This window comes from Strongylocentrotus purpuratus, unplaced genomic scaffold, assembly GCF_000002235.5.
Source record: "Strongylocentrotus purpuratus isolate Spur 01 unplaced genomic scaffold, Spur_5.0 spur5_scaffold_8, whole genome shotgun sequence".
Taxonomy (NCBI): Eukaryota; Metazoa; Echinodermata; class Echinoidea; order Camarodonta; family Strongylocentrotidae; genus Strongylocentrotus; species Strongylocentrotus purpuratus.
Genome location: NW_022145614.1, coordinates 16632493 through 16656960, shown reverse-complemented (window position 1 = coordinate 16656960; position 24468 = coordinate 16632493). Strand labels below are relative to the sequence as shown.

At 39.0% G+C, this 24468-nt stretch overlaps 1 protein-coding gene across 1 annotated transcript; it reads left to right on the top strand.

Moving 5' to 3' along the window:
* The first annotated feature begins 3232 nt into the window (after positions 1-3232).
* On the top strand, positions 3233-12170 carry LOC105444086 (NFX1-type zinc finger-containing protein 1). The gene is made up of 4 exons (XM_030975671.1): positions 3233-3663; positions 4517-9316; positions 9586-9685; positions 10170-12170. The coding sequence occupies exons 1-4, from the start codon at positions 3233-3235 to the stop codon at positions 11964-11966; spliced, it is 7128 nt and encodes a 2375-aa protein (XP_030831531.1). The 3' UTR covers positions 11967-12170.
* The last annotated feature ends 12298 nt before the right edge of the window (positions 12171-24468 follow it).

The following is a 24468-nucleotide window of genomic DNA, read 5'->3' as shown; positions in this document are numbered from 1 at the left end:
TTTTTCCGACAAAAGTACAGAAAATTTGCATATGGTCTTTTTATATTATACTTTATGAAAAGTTACCCGCGTGACTTCCGGGCGCCCCAATGCTGGAAAGAAACTCACATTTGAGAAAACTTCACTTTTTCATGGAAAAATGCTTATTTGTTCTATGCACGCAAGTCAGCTTGAGCGGATGATACAACGTTTCCATATGTTAATCTACATTTGCCACTCTTCACCCAAGGGTAGAATGGGAACTTGGTAGGATGCGAACGTTAATGTGGTTGAATTAGCAAGTGTGCGCTTTAATAATGAACTCCAAAATGTTTCATTTTGTTTGAAGAGCAATAAATTATCTCGAAATATTAAAAAAGACGAATTCCCAATAAACAAAATCACGTGAAAATCACGTTAATATCAAGGTATCGACTTGAGGAGAGTTACGTTCTTTAAACACCGGACATTTACGTAAATGTGTTAATACGTTTATTGCATTAGGTAACTTAAAACACACGTACACTAAATCACGCAATTGTCACTGCAATATCACCATTATAATAACGTGATTATCCCTACCTTGGAGACCATGGTTTGTAAACCTAATACTCCCGTGTTTGTTTGGTTATGAAATTACATCTTCATACACGAAATTATCGCTTCACAGAAACACGTGAAGCGTTAGTGATAGTTTTAGTCAAAATATCTGCGTGAAATTCACGTGAATATTACGAGGCTGACTTGAGATGAATCATGTTCTACATTCACGTGAAATTTACGTCGAAGAGGAAGTATGTTACTGTAACCCGCGGTCAAACCCAATAATTACGCAAATGTTACACAATAAATGAACCAAAATAATGACGTTCTCATCCCGTTTCTGAACATCGTGTCTTGGATCTTCCATAATTACGTCCAGGCGCGCCGGAAGCAGTTTGGGATTAGAGGGGGTTGGGTGGGGGGGGGGGCTGCAAACATCCCAGAAGAGAAAGCTAGTTGCAACTGGTCCAGGTGATGATCCCTTTAATGCCAACTGGTAACCCTGGAAATTGAAATGGGCTAATTGATCCAGTTGATCCAGGCCAGTTATAATTCAACTGGTCTAGCTGAGCCATTAGAACCATTTGGTAAAACTTCCAACCAGTTGAACAGCAACAATACTTCCATACTGGTACGTCTGTATTTCCAATGTAAGGGCATTGGTAATAAGTAGACTTACATAGTTGAATTAATCGAGAAAAAAATCGTATACTTGTACTTTATTGAAATTATTTTAGTTCACATTTAATGTTTCCCTTATTCATGTTTAACTATTTATACGAAGTAGCGAAATGTCCTAATAACTGGTAATTTATATTTGTAGTATTTTCGAAATGAATTGCATATAACTGAATCATCAGTAATTAAGAAATATGCTGTAAATTCAGATAAATTGTTTAAAAAACATAGATCTGCACGCACCCCATATTCAATATGCAAATGAATTGGTGTCAGCTGGGTCAACTCGAAATATGCCAACGCTCAGTCATCAACTGGTGCAACTGGAAATATGCACACTCCAGTTATCAACTGGTGCAATAAAAATATGCCAACAGTCAGTTATCAACTGGTGAACATAGAAATATGCCAACAGTCACGGGATTATCACCACGGAACTTAAATGGTAACTGTGAAACCATCAAGACACCCAAGAATAACTCATTTTCACACATGGAAAACACGGAATACCCAGCTTATATTAATAATCCGTTTGAGTCACGCGATCATCACCGCGGAACTGCTGGCAACTTTGACTACGATTTAAAGAGGTGTTTTAAGACACCTAATCATGACTAATTTTTCACACCTAAAAGTCACGTATGCCCAGCTTAGATTAATAATCCGTTTGAGTCACGAGATCATCACCGCGGAACTTATGGCAACTTAGACTTCCATTTAAATAGGTGTTTTAAGACACCTAATAATGACTAATTTTTCACACCTAAAAGTCACGTATGCCCTGCTTAGATTAATATTCCGTTTGAGTCACGAGATCATCACCGCGGAACTGCTGGCAACTTTGACTACCATTTAAATAGGTGTTTTAAGACACCTAATAATTACTTATTTTTTACACCTAAATATCACGGATTCACAGCTTAGATTAGTAATCAGTTTTAACTACGTGATCATCACCAAGAAAGTTATGGTAACTTTGAAACCATTTAAATAGGTGTTTTAAGACACCTAATAATGACTAATTTTTCACACCTAAAAGTCACGTATGACCAGCTTAGATCAATAATCCGTTTGAGTCACGAGATCATCACCGCGGAACTTATGGCAACTTTGACTACCATTTAAAAAGGTGTTTTAAAACACTTAATGATTACTAATTTTCACACCTACATATCACGTTTTCACAGCTTAGATTAGTAATCAGCTTGAGCCACGTGATCATAACCAAGATATTTATGGTAACTTTGAAACCTTTTAAAGAGGTGTGTAAGACACCTCATAATTACTAGTTGAATATAACCAGAGATTCACGGACAGAACAATAAGACGATTGGCCGGTGTAAGTAACGTGATTATTACCATAAACCTTGGATAACCTGTGAAACCAATCAATAACGGTGCTTACAAGACCAAATAATTACGTATTTATCGCCACCATCGGTTAACTGACAAAAAACTCGTTGCTTGGCCAAGTGGTTATTTGGTCATAAACACTTGATTTACAGAGGTAAGTGGAATCACGTTACTCCAGTCGCGTGATAAACTGGTGGTTTTTAGGTTAGATGAAAACGTGAACAGGAGTACCTTTTTTGTTTAAATGAAGGCACGTGTCGATAACGTTTAAATCTAGTTCAAAAGGCCCTATACTTTAAAATCACTTAAAATACACTCCCAAAAGAGGTTACTTTTTGGTGTTCTGTTTATTGGGTTGTATCAATTGTTAATTGACCACATGCATGCATCGATTTAACAAACGATATTTTTGTTGATGGACTCCCTTTATCAAGAGCGGAATTCGTCCCCGAAATGACAATAACTCGTGAACTATTGGCTGTACCTCTGCAATTGTTATTAAACTTTAATGCGGTCAGTCATATCTCATACAAAACCTGAATTAAGAAAATGATTCTTACTTTCGGATCCATTCATTTCATTCTCTTCATTTGAACTATAATCCGATTCAATCCTTCCATTTTCAGATACTTTACAGATGCTTCCGTATGTTGCAATGTGATATTGCATGACATGAACAATGGCGGAGAGGGCTTTGAACGATAAAACCAACCTCCAATCGAGAGGTCCATACCAGGGTGGTGACAACAATCGTGTACCAGGTCCCACGAAAAAATCAAATGCCAGCAGTGTGTCCAAGGTTCATGAGGATAAAAGCGTGCGACCTAAGGAGAAGGTGGACAGCACGAAGATTACGAAGAGCACTTTACCTGGAAAGACCCATCACATCGGTCCGAAAGACATTGCTGGCCACTTTGGAAAGAGGCAAGACGGAAGACATCAACATGGGCAGGGAGGCCAAAGGCAGCAAAGTGGAAGCAGGGTAGGAAGAAGGCCACACTCTTCCAAAACACCATCCAAAACTGGGTCAAGAGGAAGGGCGGTAGAGGTTGAAGGTTGCGGAACCAGCGTCGGTACCAATCATCAGCCTTCTCAACGTGGCAGTCGCTTGTAAGTTTTTCTCATTTACACCATCGTCGGTGACCTCTGTGAACACGGACGGATCGATTTTCAGTAAAAATATTTCAATCTTACCAATGCAATTTCGTTTTACCATATCTAAAATGTATTGTTTTCTTGTTGGGGGGGGGGACGTTCAGTGTCTTTTTTGAAAAAGTGTGAAACATCTTAAATGTCTCTTTAAAAAAAGACTCTCTTCGGAGGACTAATTTTATAGAAAAATTGTCTTTGCAACTGTAGTTTGAACCAATGGAACCTTTTAAGCAGTGATGGCAGATCTATCTTTACAGAATACATCTCTATAGAGACGAAATCAATGACTGGATAGACAGGGCTATGATAGAAGCTTTACACATTTAATATGCAGCTATAAAGTTAAACTGTCATGATCACATTTTCTTGAACTAAATAAATCATCATACGATATAGTAGCAATGATATCATTACGTCATATTTCTGCTCAAGAAAGTAGATTAATTTATAAATATCGTTCTGACAAATGTTAATGTCTGAATATTATACAAGTAAAGGAAAGAGGCGTACATTAAACAGAAAACGGCGAACGGAATGGGTTATAAAATACTGCTAGATTGTCTATCTTGATCAAAAGTCGTATTACTTGTTACCATTATCAGTCTTTATTTTGTTCTTGTTTTTTAAATTTATGTATTGTACTTTTTTTAAAATAAATTGTCTATGTCTACAAGTATTTGTGTTCAACTAACTTTTAGCCGTAGACAAAGCTTTTGTGATTTGTTTCCAGCAAAATACTGCATATGTTCTCCACTTACATTATTAATTTTCTTTTCTATTAATTCCCTCCAATTTTTAACCCATCTATTAGAGTATTTCCCCCAGGATCAAAGGACAAGCGCATGTTTCGACCTATCAGCTTACAGTTCTTAAACCAGCTCCTTCGGATGGAGCCTTCAGAGGCAGCAATTCAACTTGGTTCATTGAAGGGAAGTTTTATGGCAGGACTTGAAGAGGAGAACGTGGATGCCAATAAACAGCGCTTATTTTGGGATGTTCTTGCCCATATTTCTGACAATGTTGGTGTAGCCAGTACTGTCATTATGCTACTTACGGTGGCCGTTGGCTCTAGACTCCTTAACACACACCTACCACTTCGTCTGATCCATCTGAGGGAGAGGGCACACCAAGGAGGTACACGCGATTGTCTAGGTTGTATCGCTGTTCTCATCACAGTATTTGAATCGATGATCTCCTGCATACCCAGCCGGGCTGCAGAAATCAAGGTACCCTTGGTTCTCATGACAGACGTCGTGAACGCAATGGATGAAGAATCGACACAGGACGTCAAGCCCTCTCTCGTTGCCCTGGTGCAATATATTGAGTCTGTTGAAGCGGAGAAAGAGTTCACGCGCCAGAAGCATCGGAATGCTTCATCTAAACCACCGCCAGATGACTTCCGACAGCAAAGTATTCTTCCAACTTATCAAGAGCTCACACCATCTTATCGACCATACTTGAGACCTCATATAGTTAATGGAGCTTACCCGAACGCGGATCATTACTTTGACGTGCACTTCAGGCTCATGAAAGAGGATTTCATTCAGCCTCTAAGAAGTGGTTTGGGGGAATACCTTCACAACAAGCAAGTTCGTCCAGAGAATAGGGTTAAGGTCAATGATATTCGGGTCTATGAGAACGTGAAACTTGTCCGACCAAAAACGGACCATTCCGGTGTTTCCTATTTGATGTCATTCAAGAGGCTACCTTATGTCAGATGGGAAATGTCGAAGCGTTTGATTTATGGCTCACTAGTCCTACTTTCGGAAGATGAATTCAAGACCTACATTCCAGCCACTGTAGCAAATAGCGAAGCAAAGCAACTTGCACGTGGTTTTTTTGACCTACGCCCTATAGATAGAGAAATGTCATCTATTGTTGACAAAACATTTGTCATGGTGGAATCAACAGTTTTCTTCGAGGCATATCGACATGTCTTGGTCGGCCTACAACGGGTAAGCCCTGCAACCTTTCCAATGGCAGAGCATATTCTTGACCTTAAACCAGACATAAAGCCCCCTACCTACCTAATGAAACTGAGCCATCCCGAACTTGACGTGTCAAACCTAATGGTTGACCGAAACCAGAGGAACAATGTTCGTGACATCTCTATGACTAAGCTTCAGAAGGCTGCATCTCCAATCCGGTCCCAGGAGAAACGTAGTCCGAAACATGTTGGTCTGAAACAACACGAAATTGACACCCCCTTTCCCATATCAGTTCTGAATGGTGATGCCTGGCCTGCAGCTGAAGAAACGAATCTGAATCCATCTCAGCTAGAAGCAGTAAAAGTAGCACTCACACAGGAACTGTCCCTGATTCAAGGACCCCCTGGGACGGGAAAAACGTACATCGGATTGAAAATTGTGGAAACACTCCTCAAGAACATGCATTGCTGGTCAGATGAAGAAATAGGTCCAATCCTATTGGTATGCTACACAAACCATGCTTTGGATCAATTTCTACTCGGTATCATGAAATTTCAGGATACAGGCATCATTAGAGTTGGAAGCCGAAGCAAATGCATAGAACTGGAACAGCACAATCTAAAGCAAGTCATTCGAGAGCAACGTTTCAAGAAGGATATAAGCAATAAGTACATCAAACGCCGTGCTGGGAATGTCAGACAAGAAACTACCTTTGCAAAGGAGGCTCTTGAGGGCTTCCAAACCAGAATCCAGTTGAGTTCCCAGGGTATTCTGAGAGAGACGGAGTACAAGCGCTTTCATATTATGTCTGACGAACACTTCAACAGTATGATGAGGATAGAGAGACTGGGGCATGCCGATTCATGGATGATAGAATGGCTTGTTCCTGATGATGAGAGTGTGAAGGACTTTGCTCAAACTCACAATGACGCGATCACATGTGACAAAAAAGACGAGGAAAGTAAAAGAAACGACACTCAGGAAGTTGAAACAACGGTAGAAAGTATCGAAGTGGAGAATGAACGAAAATTGATCGAGGCAAAGCGAGTGATCGATGATGATCTAGAAGATGATGAAATTCCTGAAGTGGAGGTTGTTAAGAACCAGTTTCCGCTAGCAGTTTATTTCGACGATCTCATGTCATCGGTTTACATGAACAGGAGACAGAAGAGCTTTCTTAGGGAAAAGATTTCCATGCAAAAGAAAATGCACGTGAATCAAGTTTCAAACGTTAGGGACGTTTGGCGGCTTAATATTCACCAACGTTGGGGCTTGTACCATTACTGGTTAAGCGAGTATATGGCGCTACTCGAAGCAGAGATCCCAGTACTCCAGAATGAGTACACCCAATTATGTGCCGAGCTGCGAGAAACGAATGACCACGAGAAATGCTTGGTACTGCAACAAGCTACAATAGTTGGTATGACCACTACAAGGGCCGCTAGTGAGCGCGAAGTGCTACAAAGAGTTAAACCAAAGATCATCATTGTTGAGGAAGCCGCAGAAGTGCTAGAGTCACACATTATCACATCGCTACATTCTTCCTGTCAGCAGCTAATCCTGATTGGTGATCATCAGCAACTCCGCCCAAAGCCACATGTTTACCAACTAGCAACCAGATTTCACCTCGATGTGTCCATGTTTGAACGACTGGTAAAGAATGGATTCCCCTTCAAGAAACTCAAGCAGCAGCATCGTATGAGGCCTGAAATATCATCTTTGATGAGAGAACACTTCTACCCAGAGCTGGAAGACAACGAATCAGTGTATACGTACATAGACGTAAAAGGAGTGGAGAAAAACGTCTTCTTCCTCGATCACACCAACGAAGAGGGACATGTAGGCGAGACAATGAGTCATTACAATCTCCATGAAGTTGACTTCACGGTGGCATTGTGTAAGTACCTTCTGAACCAGGGTTACGAGCCCAAGCAGATTACCATACTCACTGCTTACACTGGACAACTACTGAAGTTCAAAGAGAAAATGGACAAAGCTACATTTGAAGGAGTCACGGTAGCTTCGGTCGACAACTACCAAGGGGAAGAGAATGACATCATTCTTCTTTCCTTTGTACGAAGCAGTCCGAATGGGAAGATAGGTTTCCTGAACATCGCAAACAGAGTGTGCGTGTCGCTGTCCAGAGCAAAGCAAGGGCTGTATTGCATGGGAAATTTCACCCTCTACTCTGACAAATGCGCTCTGTGGAAAGGAATCTATGGCGACTTGAAAGCAAATTGTCGGGTAGGAGACACATTGATGTTGCAATGCTACAACCATCCACACAACAAGACAGAAGTGGCAAGAGCAGCTGACTTTCGGAAAGTGCCTGATGGAGGATGTGGAATTCCTTGTGACACCTTACTCGATTGCGGGCATGTATGTAACAAATTGTGCCACCCGGCGGATCAGCTGCATCAAAATTACAAGTGCCCTTACCCCTGCACCAAGAAATGTGAAAGAGATCATGCATGTTCTGATATCTGTGGAAACAAATGTCCACCATGTCGCATAACGATGGAAAAGAAACTGCCTTGTGGACACGTTTGTATGATGAAGTGTTCTAATGACCCAACATCAGTCACATGCAATGTGATGGTTGCAAAGCAAAAGCTTCCTTGTAAACACCTACACACCCTACCGTGTCATCTGGATGTCTTCAGGTTTGACTGTCTAACTGTAGTTCAAAGACACCTTCAGTGTGGTCACACCAAATTTGAGAAGTGCAGTGAGCATGGGATGTGCTCAGTCATTGTGAGCAAGGACTTACCATGTGGGCACATTCAGATGATGAAGTGCTCCCTGACGGAACAGCCTGACATTGTCTGTACCGACATAGTTCTGAAGATTCTACCATGTTCTCATACAGAAAGACTTCAGTGCAACGTTGAGCCAGACAAATTCTGTTGCCTTAAAGTTGTGAAAAAGACACGTCCGTCGTGTGGTCACGTCGTGACAGAGGAATGTTCAGCAGAAAGTGATTGTTCCGACATTGTCTGCAAGAGTCTGCCGTGTGGTCATCAGAAGGATGTGGAATGCTGTAAAGATGTGCATAAGGTATTCTGCAAAGAACAATGTGAGAAGGACCTCGCTTGCGGCCACAGATGCTCCAGGATATGTGGAGAAAACTGCGTTACAGAATGTAATGTGCTCGTAGCCCGAAGCGATTGGCCATGTGGCCACAAAGTTACAGCGAGGTGTAGCGATAAACCGGATTCTTGCAAGGTCAGATGTCAGACGGAACTTGAATGTGGACACATATGCAAGGGGATATGTGGAAAATGTATTGGAGGGCGATACCACGTGCCATGCCGAGAAACATGCGATCGTACTCTGGTCTGTGGACATAAGTGCACCCTCAGTTGTGTCAGTCCCTGTCTTCCTTGTTCTAAGACCTGTGAAAACTTCTGCGACCACATGAAATGCAATCACCCGTGCGGAGAAGCTTGCACTCCTTGTACGAAACAATGCAACTGGAGGTGTCCACATGACAAGTGCAGAACGCTCTGCTGTGAAACATGCTCCAGACCACCTTGTGAAGAACCGTGTTTGAAGAAGCTGATGAAGTGTGGCCACCCCTGTCCCGGTCTATGTGGAGAGATCTGTCCAGAGCTGTGCCGTATCTGCGACAAAGTGGAGCTGAAAGAAACCTCTTTTGGATCTCAGGATACAGAGAAATCGAGGTAATTGAACATATTCTAATTTTCTGTGACTACTACTCTAAAAGTAAATTATATCTCTTCATTTTTGTATAAGTTACTTTTTATTCACGGGCATTAAAAACAATTTAAAAAATTCAAATACGTATTCAAGAATCGACTTGAAGAGGGACGGTACGGCGGAAAGACCGTAGTTATTACAATGAAAATAAAAGGGGAAAGTAAAACACAGTCTTCTGATACTTACGATGACATTATACGATTATATTCATTTTGAACTTGTTGTCATTTAGATACATACAATTGGAGGAATGCGGGCACGTCTTTGAGGTAACTGGTCTTGATAGGCACATGGGACTCAACCAGCCGGAAACCACCAACACACTGATTTCGGTAAAAAAAAATAAACTTACATATCTGAAACATTAGATTCACTTCGTTTTGTAATGACATGCATCTAGCCATAAAGCGATCAGAATAGTAAATTTTCTTGAAATGCAATTGAAGTCAATTTCATTTAAAGTTGTATGCAATAATAATAATGATTATGACAACAATAAAAATAAGTATGATGATGATAATGATAGTTTAAAAAATAATAATAACACCTATTATTATCATTTATTAAATTAATGTATGGTAGTGCATATCACATTATGGTATAAAGTTTTCCTAAGGACTTTGAATATAAGGAAAGAAGAGTGAATCTGAGAAAGAAATACAAACATTAACTCAATACTCTTAATTTTAATTCAAATTTGTTTGGAAATCAGCTTGTACTGGAGAGCGAGGGTAAATAATTAATTATTACCAGAATATTGTGATGTATTGCAATGTTGTTACCTAGACCAATCAATCTCTCTTAATTTCCACACAGTTGAAGAAATGCCCAAAATGCAACACGCCATTACGTCACAGTAGACGCTATGGAAACGTCATGAAGCTGGCGAAAAGACATGTGCTGCATGTTAAGAGGAAACTGGAAGCGAAGAAAGTGCAAGTAGTGGCAGGAAAGTGTGTTATAAAACAGAGGATGACGAGCACTCTTACCCGAAAAAATCTGAGACCCCTTGGGATCGGGGAAAAGGCAATAGGGAGATGGCTACGTATACACCAGGAGATTAGAATGGAACATGAACCAGCTATCATGTATCGACTGCAACTAATACGTACGTTGATGGAACTGCAAACAACACTAAGCGAGGGAACCAAGGATACCCAATTGCCCGGTGAGTCACGTCGGGATAAGTCAAGTCGCAATGTCCGACATTCTGTATGGAAAGAACACATTGATGAAACGCAAGAACAGATAGCAGAGCTGGGGAATGCACTTCTTAGGGATGCTACCAGCTTTTCGTACCAAGAGGCTCATGACCTACACAGAGAAATGTGCAGGACCATGTACACGGTACTCCTACTGATCCGGGTTGTAAAGATTAAAGGTGGCCGAGGTATCCAGCTTTTTGAAGATTCTATCAAAGCACTCGGGAGAAAGGTCTACCTCCGCAATGAATGCTTAGAAAAGATACGACCGGTACTCAATGAATACTACCAAGCTACAAGCAGTAAACTGCTAGATATCATCCCGGAATTTCACCCACGGCGTGAGATGACCTTTGCCCGTGACAGATGGTGTCGATGCCCAAAGGGTCACACGTTCATGATTCAAGAGGATGAATATAGTCTTCCTACGGTGGACTGTGAGATATGCTTGCGTTTCAGAGCAAGAGAAAGTCCTATTAGAGCGTTTCAAGAAAGCCCACCAAGGCATACAAGTGCTTCCCCTGCTACTGAGGATCAGAGAGCGAAGGGCTTGAGAGAGGGTGAATTTCGTCGTCTGGCAATTGCCGTTCCAAGCTGTGGGATACGACGGGGACCAGGGCGAATGCCGTACGACAACAAGCGAAGTGTTAAGAATTCTCCGATGAATCCAAATGACCCTAGGTCTTTCAACAGAGGTTCAGGAAAAGTGGAGAGCTTATCGCAAGGTTGTACAAGCACTGGGAAAAGCAAGGGCGGGAGAAATGAAAGACAATCTACCTTTCCGACTGCAAGTACGAAACCCCAAGCCAGCGCAGTTTCCAAGGAGGGGTCGAAACAAAAACCTAGCACGCGCCGTAATAAAAGTGCTAGTACAGGTAAAACACATGCTCAAGGTACTGCAGATACCAGATCTGCTGGTGTACCAAGTACCACTATCAACAGAAGAGCCGGGCAACATTCCCATGGTGCATGTGCCAAGGACCAAACATCGGGTAGCAAGATGAACAGAGCTCCATTGTCTAAACCAGTTGGGGCATCGCAGACTGGTCCAACTGCGTTTCAGGACACATCCAAAACTCGCGGAGCAAGTCGAGGAACACCAAGGAAATCGGATAGCACCCCAAAGAACAAGGGAAAGCCACAAGAAAAGATGACGCCTAGTCAAGGGAAGGCTAAGACTCCCAAGTCAACAGATGCTGGCGCCACAGCTGACCAGGGCCAGCATGGAACCTCTCACAGGCGAAACCGTAGACGAGGACGTGGGGGAGGCGGTGGAAACAGCCAGGTTGATGATCAACAGAGTAGGCCTGGAAGGTGTGGTGATGCTCAAGAACGTAGTGGTACAGGGGAACAGGACAGTTCGAATTCCCGTCGAAGAAACCGCAGGAAAAAGTATAATGAAAACGAATAAGTGCATACAGTCAAACCTGCTTTATTGACCACCTTTCAACGAAGACCACATTTTTTGTTTCCTTTGGAAATGGTTTCTCATTGTAATAATGGAACCTGCCTACAAACACCATTTTTCTGTTTCGCTTAGGTGGTCGCTATAGACAGGCCTGACTGTATTGTAAAAGAATTTCAATTCAATATATTTATGAATTCATTTTTCTTCCTTAGCTCCCGATATATCCCCCCCCCCCCCCACTTTTTGATATTTTTGATATGGCTTGGATTATTAAATGTGATATCTGTGACATTAACTGAATAATATAGGGGGAAACAGACCCCCCCCCCCCCCCCCTCCCCGTGAACAAAAAAAAAATAAAAATGAGGAGCTGATATTCTAAATAGATATCATGGATTTTCGCCGGTTTCGGCTGCCTACACACAAACCTGGATCCATATTTGTCATAATATTGTTTATATCATAGTGCGTATCATTTGAAGGCTGTATAACTATAAGTTTACTATTATGTTACTGAATTATTCGGTTTAAGGATATTTGTTTGTAGAATAGCACGATATCACTTCTTCTATTTTTGTTCTTAAATTGTCGAATATATTTTGGTTTCTTGTATTTATCTTTCATATTTTTGTTCAAATGTCAATGAGATGTAAATGTTCTTTTTCTTGTATACCTTATATTTTGTCTTGTGCAACCTGCCAGAGACACATTCGTATTTTCGGAATAACACTGTGCGATGCCTTTGGTTTAATTGCTTAATTTGTTGGCTCATCTCGTTATCAAGGATATTAGTTTTCTGAAATGAGATGCCATAATGTATTAACAAGACCAGGAAATTTATCTATTAAGAAAACATTGATTTGTACAAATGTCGAATTAATAATGATATCCAAGGTTTGTAGTCTTAGAAATGTAATATTCATCATAGCAGAATGATTTTTTTAGAATTATACACTGCGCCCTCCCGATACAAGTGCATGATCGTAAAACCGTGGCGGAGTAGATATTGACGAGGAAATATTTAAGTATATATGTGAATAACGACTTCATACTGAATTGAATTGAATTTATTTTATTCTGCAACATACAAATCAAATTACATTTTAGCAATATAACATATTAAATATGTAACAAGTTTTTTTGAATGTGTATATAATATAATAATAAATGATGACATTACGTCAAAATTTAACTGATAACACAAAACCAAGTAGTGTTTATTAGCAAAGTTGCAGAAGAGGAAGGGCTATAACACTAAGCGATTGCTTAATAGCGTGATAGCACTTGATAGCCCATATAATTTTAAATTGAATAAGTTATGATATTCATCAAGTGTGTACTATTGAAGAAAATACACAAACTTGAGTAATTAAAGTCAATTAGGTATATTTTTTATTTACGTTTTTACATCTTCACACTTATTTGACTTAACACAATGATTGCAAGATGAAATGTGATTAATCTTAAATCAATTTGCATAAAGGTTATAAAAAACATTTTTTGATTCTATGTTTTTTGTTTATGTATACAAGTACCGTTTATCTTGATTAAAATAAAAAGCTGTATCAACGATAGATGTTTAATATGTAACCAGTGGCGGGGGGGGGGGGGGACAAGTCCGGGTAAAATGACGATAAGAAAAGGAGAAGGTCAGCACGTTTCTCGGTCTGTCGAGTGTTTATTCTCTGACAAGTGTGGGGCCTGGACCCGCCACTGGTAATACTCACTACATTGATAGTGCATATGAACAACAGAATGTAACATAAGTGTATAATTATATTAGTTTCTATGAACCCATTGCCACGGCTGATGTTAAAAAATTAGTTTGATTTTTTTTGTCTTCAATTTTTCTATATTGAGGATGGTAATGAGGCGATGTTGATATGTAAATAGCAAAGGTTTGTGTTTACATGTGTTAAGATTGTGTCATATATTATGGATGCCTTATAATACACATAATATACGTCATACAATTCATGTTTCAAAGATATAATGGTTATCATTATGATGAAATTTTACATGTGTTATATGTTCCCGGAGAAAAAATGTTACGATACTTGTTTTCCACTTTTTTCAAAGAAAGTGAAGACCTTACGATAATTTTATGTAATAAGCATTAGCTTTAAAAAAACAAATAGTCGATTTCATCATGTTAACTTTAGAGTGTAAGTCTTTAGTGACGGGTTAAAATGTTAGTATAGAATGACTTTTTTCTTCCCGTCATGTTTTGTTCATGTCGCCACGTTCCATTGTTGTATTTTGACTGATTACTGAATGAATTGATATGATTGTTGATTTTGCCATAGATATCAAGAAAGGTGATAGTCATTGAATGATTGGCTATGAAAGATAGCCGGATCAAATTTAGACCTACTATTGATATCGACAAAGAGCATCACTTTATCTTCATGGCTTTCTCTTTTAGGTATGTGGATTTGTAAGCAGAAACACATTTTTTACCATCATAATGTTGACCATGTTTAATGCCAAGTCTCAACTCTGTGCATTCGTGCAGCAAATGCTCAACACAACGATGTCATAACACATATTGATACATAACAATCATCCCTTCTAAAATGGGAGCAGGATAACACATTCAAAGACCGGTTTTCCAATAACTTTTCTTCTGTCTTAAACAATGCGATTGTTATACAATGACTCACTTTGTCATATTTTAGTGTTTCAAATTTATAGATGCATATGTTAGATAGATTATACCTACCTGTGTATACTTCAACTTTTTAACGGATTTTGTTTTGATATATATATGTATATATTATCCATAATCAACACTGGCTGTCAACTGAACCATTGTTTAATTTACAGGTTTAGAATGACACATGTTTTTGAAAATGTAATTATACAACTTTAGGAACAATTTTAAAACACATTGAGATGCAATATATATCACATCTTCAGTATGTAAGCAAATATGACAATTAACTAATTAACAATAATAATAATTATCATATTGAGCTGACGATATGAGATATCTTGTCATTTTGAACCAATTAATCAAATTTAAAGTTTCCTTCCGTAATTCAAACCCATTTAGCTGGGTATAAACTTGATAATGCATATCACAAATCTTTGTAATTTTTCATCATTACTAACACAAATGATGCTTTTGAAGATTTATTACTATCATATCTGTAAAGGAATCACTTATAAGTACATTTATTTTGTGTACACATGTTATAATGATGATAATGATTATAAAATCAATAAACTGCAGCAAGCTAAAACCTACAAATCTCCGTGTCTTTATTTTCAACATTAATGTTTATACAATAACGTCATGACATTTTGAGGGTGTCTTTTTGTCTGTTCGACACTTTCCTTCCCGACATGGAATGAGCAGTTTTTGAAAAATCCCGGGGCAACATCACTTCCAGAGCTACTGAGTGGCTCTGTTTGGACAAGATCGTCAACTGTTTCAGTATCAAAATTAGAGTGTTTATCATCAAGGCAATGGGACTCCTTCGTACAATATTCACTTGCTGTATACGTTTCTTTTTGGCTTGAATTATGTGCTTGTTCTGGCTGAACCTCTGTCCGTGGACAAAGCGGTTGATGAATCACTTCTTCTCGCGTTGGGGGTGTATATGCTTCTCTTGCTAGAGTATACTAGTAGTGTCCCATATGTTCCACGTGGTGACATGCTTGTCTACCATCTTCCAACTCAACGATGTACGTAAACAAAGAGATTGTGGAGATCATCTTTCCTCTATAAAGCCAGGTGGGTCCTGCCGCTACATTCTTCACAAGAACGTTATCATGTGCTTTGGACTCTCTCTCTCTGCTTGGATCCTCTGTCGAATATACTGTCTTCGTAGAAAATTGGTGTTTCATGACAGATCTGCACAGGTTTGGGCGAACCTGGTCTTACCTACTTCGAATCCTTGTCCCGAAAAAGGAGCTCACTTCGTGATTTGATTGTGGTTCCTTGAGAGGTAATTTCAGATAGGTCAACAGAAACCTTTGGATGCGCATCTCCAAGGACGAACCAGCGGTTTTCTTTACACCGCTATTCACCGTCTGTTCGGTTCTTTCAGATTTCAAATTAATTGGGTCTAATTATTGGGGTTTAGGACCATCCCTCGAAGATGTACTTACCTTTTTAGTTTCCGACGGCCTGGTGTCTACGTCAAGAATTTTAATCTGTACTTCAGGCTGCTCATCAAGTTCTGCTAGACCTGGGTGCAATCAAGTAGATGTATCATCTTTCATAGATCATCCGCGTTCTGATGTTCTTTCCCTTCCTTTTGGACAATGTTTTAATTTTTAAAAGGAGTTGCAGCGGCGCACGAATATCGTGGTATTTTAGATCCCTTGTTGACCATACTCACGAGTATCACTAGTGATATTATTTTCGAAACTACATCCGCAATGAGTAATATATTTAGCATTAATGTTTTAATTGTACACAACAAAAATTGTACACACAAATTCATCAAACTGAAGCACAATGCAATTACATACCGTCAGTCCGATCGGGTGAGGGTGCGCGTGTGTTAAGTTGGCGACGTGCGACTAGCGACTGTAATCTTAGTTCACGGTCGCCAACTGAACACACGCGCGCGCCCGCACCCCACCGTCGGTACGGTATGCAATTGGATTGTGCTGCAGTTTTCCGTGAACCCCGTAAGAAAGTGCATATTATAAGTCATCGTTTTTAGGAAAAATACTCCGAAAAAGATAAGAAAATTGACACGAAACAGGTAACAAACATATCGACTTTTAAATTATGACCTTTATTTGGACATTTGATATACATTTACTTCATTTTGGGTATGTTTTAGTAGGGTATCTCCAAGCCGGAGTTAGGGGTCAAATGTTGGATAGACTTCTGAACTAGCGCCATTCTCCATTACTAACTTGAAAAGGGCATTCACTTGTCAATATCAAACAGTACAGTACCTGGTCCCGGCAAATGAGCACCAAATATATCAATTGGTTCTTGTTCCTAATCAATGTGGACCAATCTTTTAATAGTACCTGGTCCTAATGTAAGTGGACCAATTTTTCAAACAGTTCCTGGTGGACCGAATTGCCACAGTGTTATAGGTCTATCTAGGCGTTTTTAATTATAACGGGTTGTTATTGTAATTGCATTGTAATCGTACCCCCCCCCCCTACTCGAAACCCCTAGATCTACCCTTTCTTAGGGGTTATTTGGGGGATTTTTCTCTAAGTAAAGCCCTCTTTTTGTTGTTGAAAAACGGACCCATTTTTAGGGATATTTTTTGTTAAAAATAATAATAATAATGATAGATCACATTCATAACGCGCCTTATACATTGTTTCTAGGCGCAGTGGTGCTGTTGTCCCAGCAGCCATTAATACGTGAAGCAATGTCCTTACACGAAATAAAGCCGGGACGACAGCACCACGAATACACAATATTATTCAGTACAAAATTACAAAGTAAATAGGACCCATATCTAGGATTTTTTTGGTGAAAAACTGACCCTTAGAGCGGCAGCCCCGTATGTCTTAATATGTGAGTTACCTCCCCTCCCCCCCCCCCCCCCTAGTAAAGCCTGAGACCTCTAAAGTACAAACTAGCTGGTTACAAAAGTCTCGATTTCTAAACTCACCACGGCAAAATTTCATAATCATATTCATATATTAGACTTACAAATTCGTGGCACTGGGCTGGAATTGGTCTACACGTCTGTGTCGTGCTTGCTCTGGGCTGGAACTCATCTGGACCTTTCGGCGAGACCTGGCCTGGCTGGGCTAATTAGCTTCGAATGTCTGGGCTTAGCCTTGGCTTAGGGCTGACAATGACATAGTCTGTTACAGGCTGGGCTTATTTAGGGCTGAGCCTGACAGGGCTGTTTGCTGGTCATTCTGAATGGCTGGGCTTATAACAGATATGACTCTTACACCGTCGGGCTGCTTTATTGGTTGACAGCTATCACATTCCAAAGCGTCCATACACAACTTTACATAGCTGGGACTGATGATGGCAGTGGGCCTAAACTGACAGGATCACAATTACTATGATGTGCAATCCAATTCAAATCCATTGTATCCACTTTTGTCCAGTGTCTCATGCACAATTGAATCCAGTCGTTCCATATATAATCCGATTTTCGTCGCCAAACTTGTTATGTTTAGGATTATGTTGGTTGGTGCAAAAACGCAGTTAGCAGGGCACATTTTAGACTATCATAATTTTGACTTCCACCTCCACGTTTAATGCCAAGTCTCAACTTTACACATGCGTGCAAGCAATGCTGAATACAACTTTGTCATAATTGACACAACTCGATACATGAAAGAGTTATTTTATATTGAACCAAAAAATCTATCGTCAATTTTAGAATAAAGCAATTTAATTATACTATTGAGACATGAGATTTTCGTAACAAGGCCAGGGTCTATTTGGAAAGAAATCTAACAATAACAGCGCCATCTATAGCCTTCTATCTGTATCAATTTTCATGATTTTTTTTTGGTTTTTTTTTTTAGGGAAAAAAAACGCTTTCTTGATGCTGTCAGTAGATTAAGAGGCTTTACATTGGACATTTTATCTTGAGCTGCTTAATTTTGTATTTAATATGTTAATTATATGGCTTTAAGAGTATCATTTAATTTTTTTCTGTAAATAAAGGGATGATTATATACAATCAGAAATTATGGCAGAAATAAGAAAAAAAAATATTTGGTGTAATGCAATGGTGCCCGCTGAATAAAAAAAATAATAAGAAGAAGAAGGGTAATAATAATAAAAGGGAAAAGAAAAGTAGATAAAGAAGATGAAGAAGAATAAGGAAAAGAAGAAGAAGACAAACGATGAGAAGAAGAAGCTAAACAATGGCATTACATTTTTCTAAACTTGATTTGAATAAATGGGGATGAATATGGGAAGGACAAACATTATGCCGGCAAGCAATATTCTCCTACTTTGAGGCAAAGATAATTTCTATGACTACTCGTTTTCTTTATTGACTTGAAATTACGTAAATAAAAATTCAGTTTAAATTGTACATTTATGAATGAATATTTTTTTTCTTCATTTGAGCGATATGGGACTGTAAGATAGGGGACTGTAAACTTGAATTGATTAGAGGATTTGCGATTAATTTGGATCAATCACAACTATTTTCAAGACTGGGTCTTGATTGACAAGACAGGCGTTGGTCTACGACTCAACCTAAACAAACATGAAAACTCCAAGTTGGGCGAGATAGCCGGTTCTTCAAAACTTCAGTCAGTGATTCAGAATTATACTGTATAATGTGATGTGTACTACAGACTGCAATATTGTATTGTCCGTATATATATGTGGAGATTTGTCTTGTTAATACATGCATCGCGAAATGGAATATATACATTACCAGTACGAAAAGTCACAGATGAATAACAATAGGTCTCCTATGAAAAATATCTGTGACATTTATGTGTTGACAAAAAGTAATTTGCATTGATTAAGTTACAGTTAATTACTATGATTCACCCATAAGCCAAAAGCTTAACTCGACTACACGAGACTTTAAACAAATTTAAATTCACCAATGATGATGAGTTTCCCCACCTTAGAGCCCCGTCCCTTTCAAGCACAGAATATCAATTGCACATAATACACTTGACACGCTTAGGGCTAGCATTGCAGCTACAGCTACAATCAAATCTGTGTCAGTTCCTAATGCACAATTTACAATTCCGATATCTAGGGCGTGTGGATATGTCAGCCATCTCTAGTGAATCCTAACATCGTATCTGTCCATTTATTTTGTCCCTTCATCACACGGTCTTGCTTTCATAAGTGAAGGCTCGGGAGTGTTCTGTGGCGGATCCAGGATATTGTAAAGAGGGGGAGGGGCAGCATTCTGAAGGAAAATTTGACAAAAAGAAGAAAAAAGAAAGAAAAAAACAAACAAAGACAGAAAAGGGGGAAGTTCGCTACCTAAAACTGTTGAGTATTTAATGTATGCCTCGGGGGGGGGGGGGGTGGTTGTCGCTGGTCGTACCCGCCTAAATTCGACTGTGGGTACTTAAGTGATAAGGAAACGGATGGACTATAGGATGTTATTGTAATCTGATATGTTTGAAGTAGCTTTGCCTTAGCACAGATATTTGAAAAGGGTCAAAGTTGTGTTAGCCAGCGAGTTCATTATTTTTGTCGAGGCCGGTGTGACTAGGATTTGTTCCGCCGGACCCAATCGGCGAAATATTTTCCTCCACTGGCATCTACAGTAGATCTGAAACGCTTACACTATCATAATGCCCTACATAATTTTTTCAATTAATTATATGGTGCCAAAGTTTGAGCACTTATTCCTTTAAATCTTTTTTTCTTTTATCTTCAGTTAATTGGGCATCGAATATGTCGCATACAAAGTATTTTTACAGTCATTTTGATGTATTTTTTAATATTTAGAAAGGTGAAAATAAAGCAATTCTGCGTTGAGATAAACACACCGATATTCTCAAACGGGATTTGTCACTCGCGGCATGGAAAGGGTCAACTCGGAATGTCTCTTATTGTCAGTGTTATAATGACACTCCCTTCCAAAAACATTGAGATTTATCCGTATCAATCGTAAGTCCTATAAACCGTTTTTCAATTTCGGGGGGAGGGGGGGGGGGGGGGGGGGGGGTGTTAGTAAAATATATTGCCGTACATGTGCGACCCAAAATTCGCCAAAAATCAGGATAACCAATTAGGGTACCCTATTCTTCATACTTCATTTAGAGGTTTAATTGAGGTTTAATTAAAAATGTGCTCCCTTTATTGTGTTATTGTCCTCTGTCATATTTTAAACAACAAAGACACTTGAAATATCGATGCATTATTATCTTTAAATTTACGGTCATGACTTTGTTATTATTTTCTATATTGTTTCGCTTGTCAGAATATTTCGGACTTGCTCCCCCTCGTAGAAATATGGCTCCGCCCCTGTATTAACCGACATTCGTGCTAGCTTCAACATGGGGGTTTCATACTGTACAATCGTGTACATTCATTGTGTATTATTCGATGAAGTGGTGCTGCTCAATCCGTGGTAAGTTTCAATTTCCAACTTTGTGTCGCCCCTGGCTGTTTGTGTTCTTGTTCGGGTTACAACAACACGGTGTATTTATAGCCTGTTTTCCCTTCCAATCTGACACCATCACTATTATTCCCATGGGTGACACTTTATAAGCTGCACTGTCTCTTTATGCCTTGGCGGTGATGAAAACATCTTTGCGGGAGAAAAGGTCGGATGAGAAGGGAATTGCACCGTTTTGAATAATCCATGAACATCCTTGTGCCAATGTATATCCCCGTGATCTCTGTGTTGCCGTTTGATATCACGTGTGACTTTCTACTTATTTTCCTTAATAAAGTTTTTGAACTCTCTCTTATTTTATGATCTATGTGATTAAAACAATCATGTTCCTTTGCTCTTTAAAATATCAATCAATTTCCTTTTTATCTTCTTATTCTTTTTCATTTTCATTGCTTTAATGTGATCACACTTGATAGTGATGATGAATATTTATATTCCTTACATAAGCTGTCTCACCGACCATACAATACTCATTAGAGCAATAATGGAGTATCATTTATCGTCCAGTTGCAATTGTGTTCCATCTTTTAATTGTTTCACCGGCCACGCAATAACAGCAATAGCTAACCAAAACTCCTTTCGTTTTTTTCAACAAAAAATATATTTGTAATAGGAAATGTTAAAAGGAACTAGAATAGGTAAGCCTTTCACCAATCACTTTTGACAATAAATGTTTTTGAGCAAGGAAGAACAGTATAAAATAAATAAAAATTCAACAAAATTCTAAATAAATATTGTTTGATTATTTTGTTGCAGCTGAGGATATTCTAAGCTGTTAATCTGCTGGAGATGTAACAAACTTATAGAGAGTTGTAAGCTAGAAAAAGAAAAAGAAATAATGAAAAAAAAAAAAAAAAACATGAACAAATAAATAAAAATGTAACCATTATCTTCTTCAGAATTTGTTTAGGTTCCTTAAGGTTACCCCGTCCAAAAAGATACGAAATAGAATACATTATACAATCGAGGAAAAAGAAGTATTAACGCTAAACTTTAGAATACCCCATCCAGCTGTCACGATGCAAAAAAGTCTTTCCCCCTTTCCTCCCTGCCGATGAAAATATTACTCCATATCGATGAACGTATAGAGAATGTCGACCATATTTACCCCTAAGCGATGCACTTTCAATCCATCTTTGGCTTAATTGAATGAAGCAGACAGGTGGTTGTGGGTTTTATGGGACGCCAGCGGGTAGCTGAAACCCTCAATTGTATTGCCCACACAACCTGGAGATTTTAATTCCTTGATCCAAGCGCCGAAAGTAAAGTCTAGGCAAAGATGTATTTATTCTAAGTCGCTCATATGCAATTTAGTTCAGTTTTAAAGGCATCGTTTAACAATCTTAAATCTGAACTTAAAATGATCATGAAGTGCCTCAAAAAAGTAAAATTATTTGAGTGACCGGTTTTACCATACTCATGATTCCCAAAAGACTGTAGAGTTATAAAAACCGTTAGGAAACGAAAAATGAAATTTCGATTTCCGATCATAAATATCTTGATAATCAGACAGGCGATCGGCTTGTAAAAGTCATGGGATTCCTGACTGACCTAAAGGTTTATAATTATCATTGCAGTATGAGCTAAATCAAGGATTTTTTTTCAGAATCTCAGGCAATATGCTCATCGACTAAGATGTGGTTTTGAGATTCTTTTAAAATCAAAATCTTGGCTTTTAGGATATTGTGGTCGAGGTTGTTAAAACCACTCAATTTGACTTCAATAATATGTGGTTTGCGATGCTGAAACCTTATGCTAAATTATTTTCATTAATATTTACAACTTCCATTGTCAATCACATTCATATTTGCTTTGACTGAACCATGAATGTACGCAGCGAACAAAATGTCAATTTTTCAAATTTCGAGACCCAAAAAAAAGTGCCCTCTTACCCCCCCCCCCCCCCCGCTTACTCAGCGGCTGGCTGAGTCGTTGCGATTTTTTGGAGACCCCCCCCAAAAAAAAAAATGTCCTCTTATACCCCCCCCCCCCCCCCCCCCCCCCCTTGAAAAAATCCTGCGTACGCCACTGGTTCCTACAAATAAAAAAAACAAAGAAAAGGCAATAAATTATCAATAATTCATTGCATTTTACCCCGGTCCCAAACATAAAAAAATCTCTGTAACGGACATGCATTATGACTAAGGCACGGGCACACAGAATATTTTTTTCTGTTGGGGACCGGGGCGAAATTCAAAGAATTATTGATAATTTATTGCATTTTCTTTATTTTTATTTTTGGGAACCGCCCCTACCTAGCCCCCGCTGCGTACATTCATGGTTCAGTGGCAACGCAATGGCCTCGTAACTGTGAGGCCCCATGGTCAAAACCGTGTCGATGTGCTATATTAGTGCCCTTTTGTGGGGGCATTAATCCTCATTAATGTCAGTTATGACTTAAGGGCGTAGGTCCCCTAGTTGATAAGCATAGAAGCATACACATGCTTTAGGAGTCACGCAAAACAAACACTGGCAAATTATTATTCATTGAAATCTGAGAATGTATACTATTATCTAGATCTATTAGGAATAAATCATTGTCAAAATAATTTAATTTTTTTCCAACTTTATGAGCGACAGTGTACTAGGTAAATTTGATATCAAAAATTGTAACGAAATTAATTTTGGTGTAAGGTTCGAATGGTCAGAAACGAATTGTGCGATTGTGATATAAATAATAATATTTCCAATTTTTATGACAAGGTTGGAGATTAATTTGCTTTAGGAGGTATTGCAGGTGTAACATTTTACAATTTATTATACAGATACAAAATAGCGAATCATTTGACTTAGATAAAATAAAATCCCTTCAACTAGATGTGTTATTCCACAAGATATTGTAGATTCCATGTGGCTTTCAAAATTCAATTCGGATGTTTGTGATTGAATTAAAAGAAAATACCTTAACAAAGTAGTCGATGATATTTTACCATCCCAATCTTAATTCTTTCACTACATGTTCATCAAGAGGTAAAATGACTCAAGTCCCTAGAAGAAGAAAAAACATGAAGAAGAAAAAGGTGATATCCCTACGTTTTATTCCAAAGATGTGGTTACGGCACGCCAACTGTGTCCCAGACTGAGCAACGTAAGGTCCGGCGTAAGGTAAGAGAACGACAGCGCCTGTGAGCGATGACATCCATGAATACCTGTCTATTTCTGTCTATCCCTCTCTCACAAAAATCGTAAGTTATTTTCCCTGGAGCTGTTGATCACATGTTCTAACTGTGCAGAAAGCACCAACTCCGACTACTTCGCTCGGCACAGACTCTTTACTTAAGGGATTTTTTCATCAACCCCGGCTCTGCCGGCAAGAGTTAAAACAATGAAAATGAGACATGGAAATTATAGCAATATATTCATTTCTGTGATGAAGTTCGCCTAGAAAATGTCAAAAATTCATTTACGCATCGACTAAATTGAACGTCAATTTCAAGTTA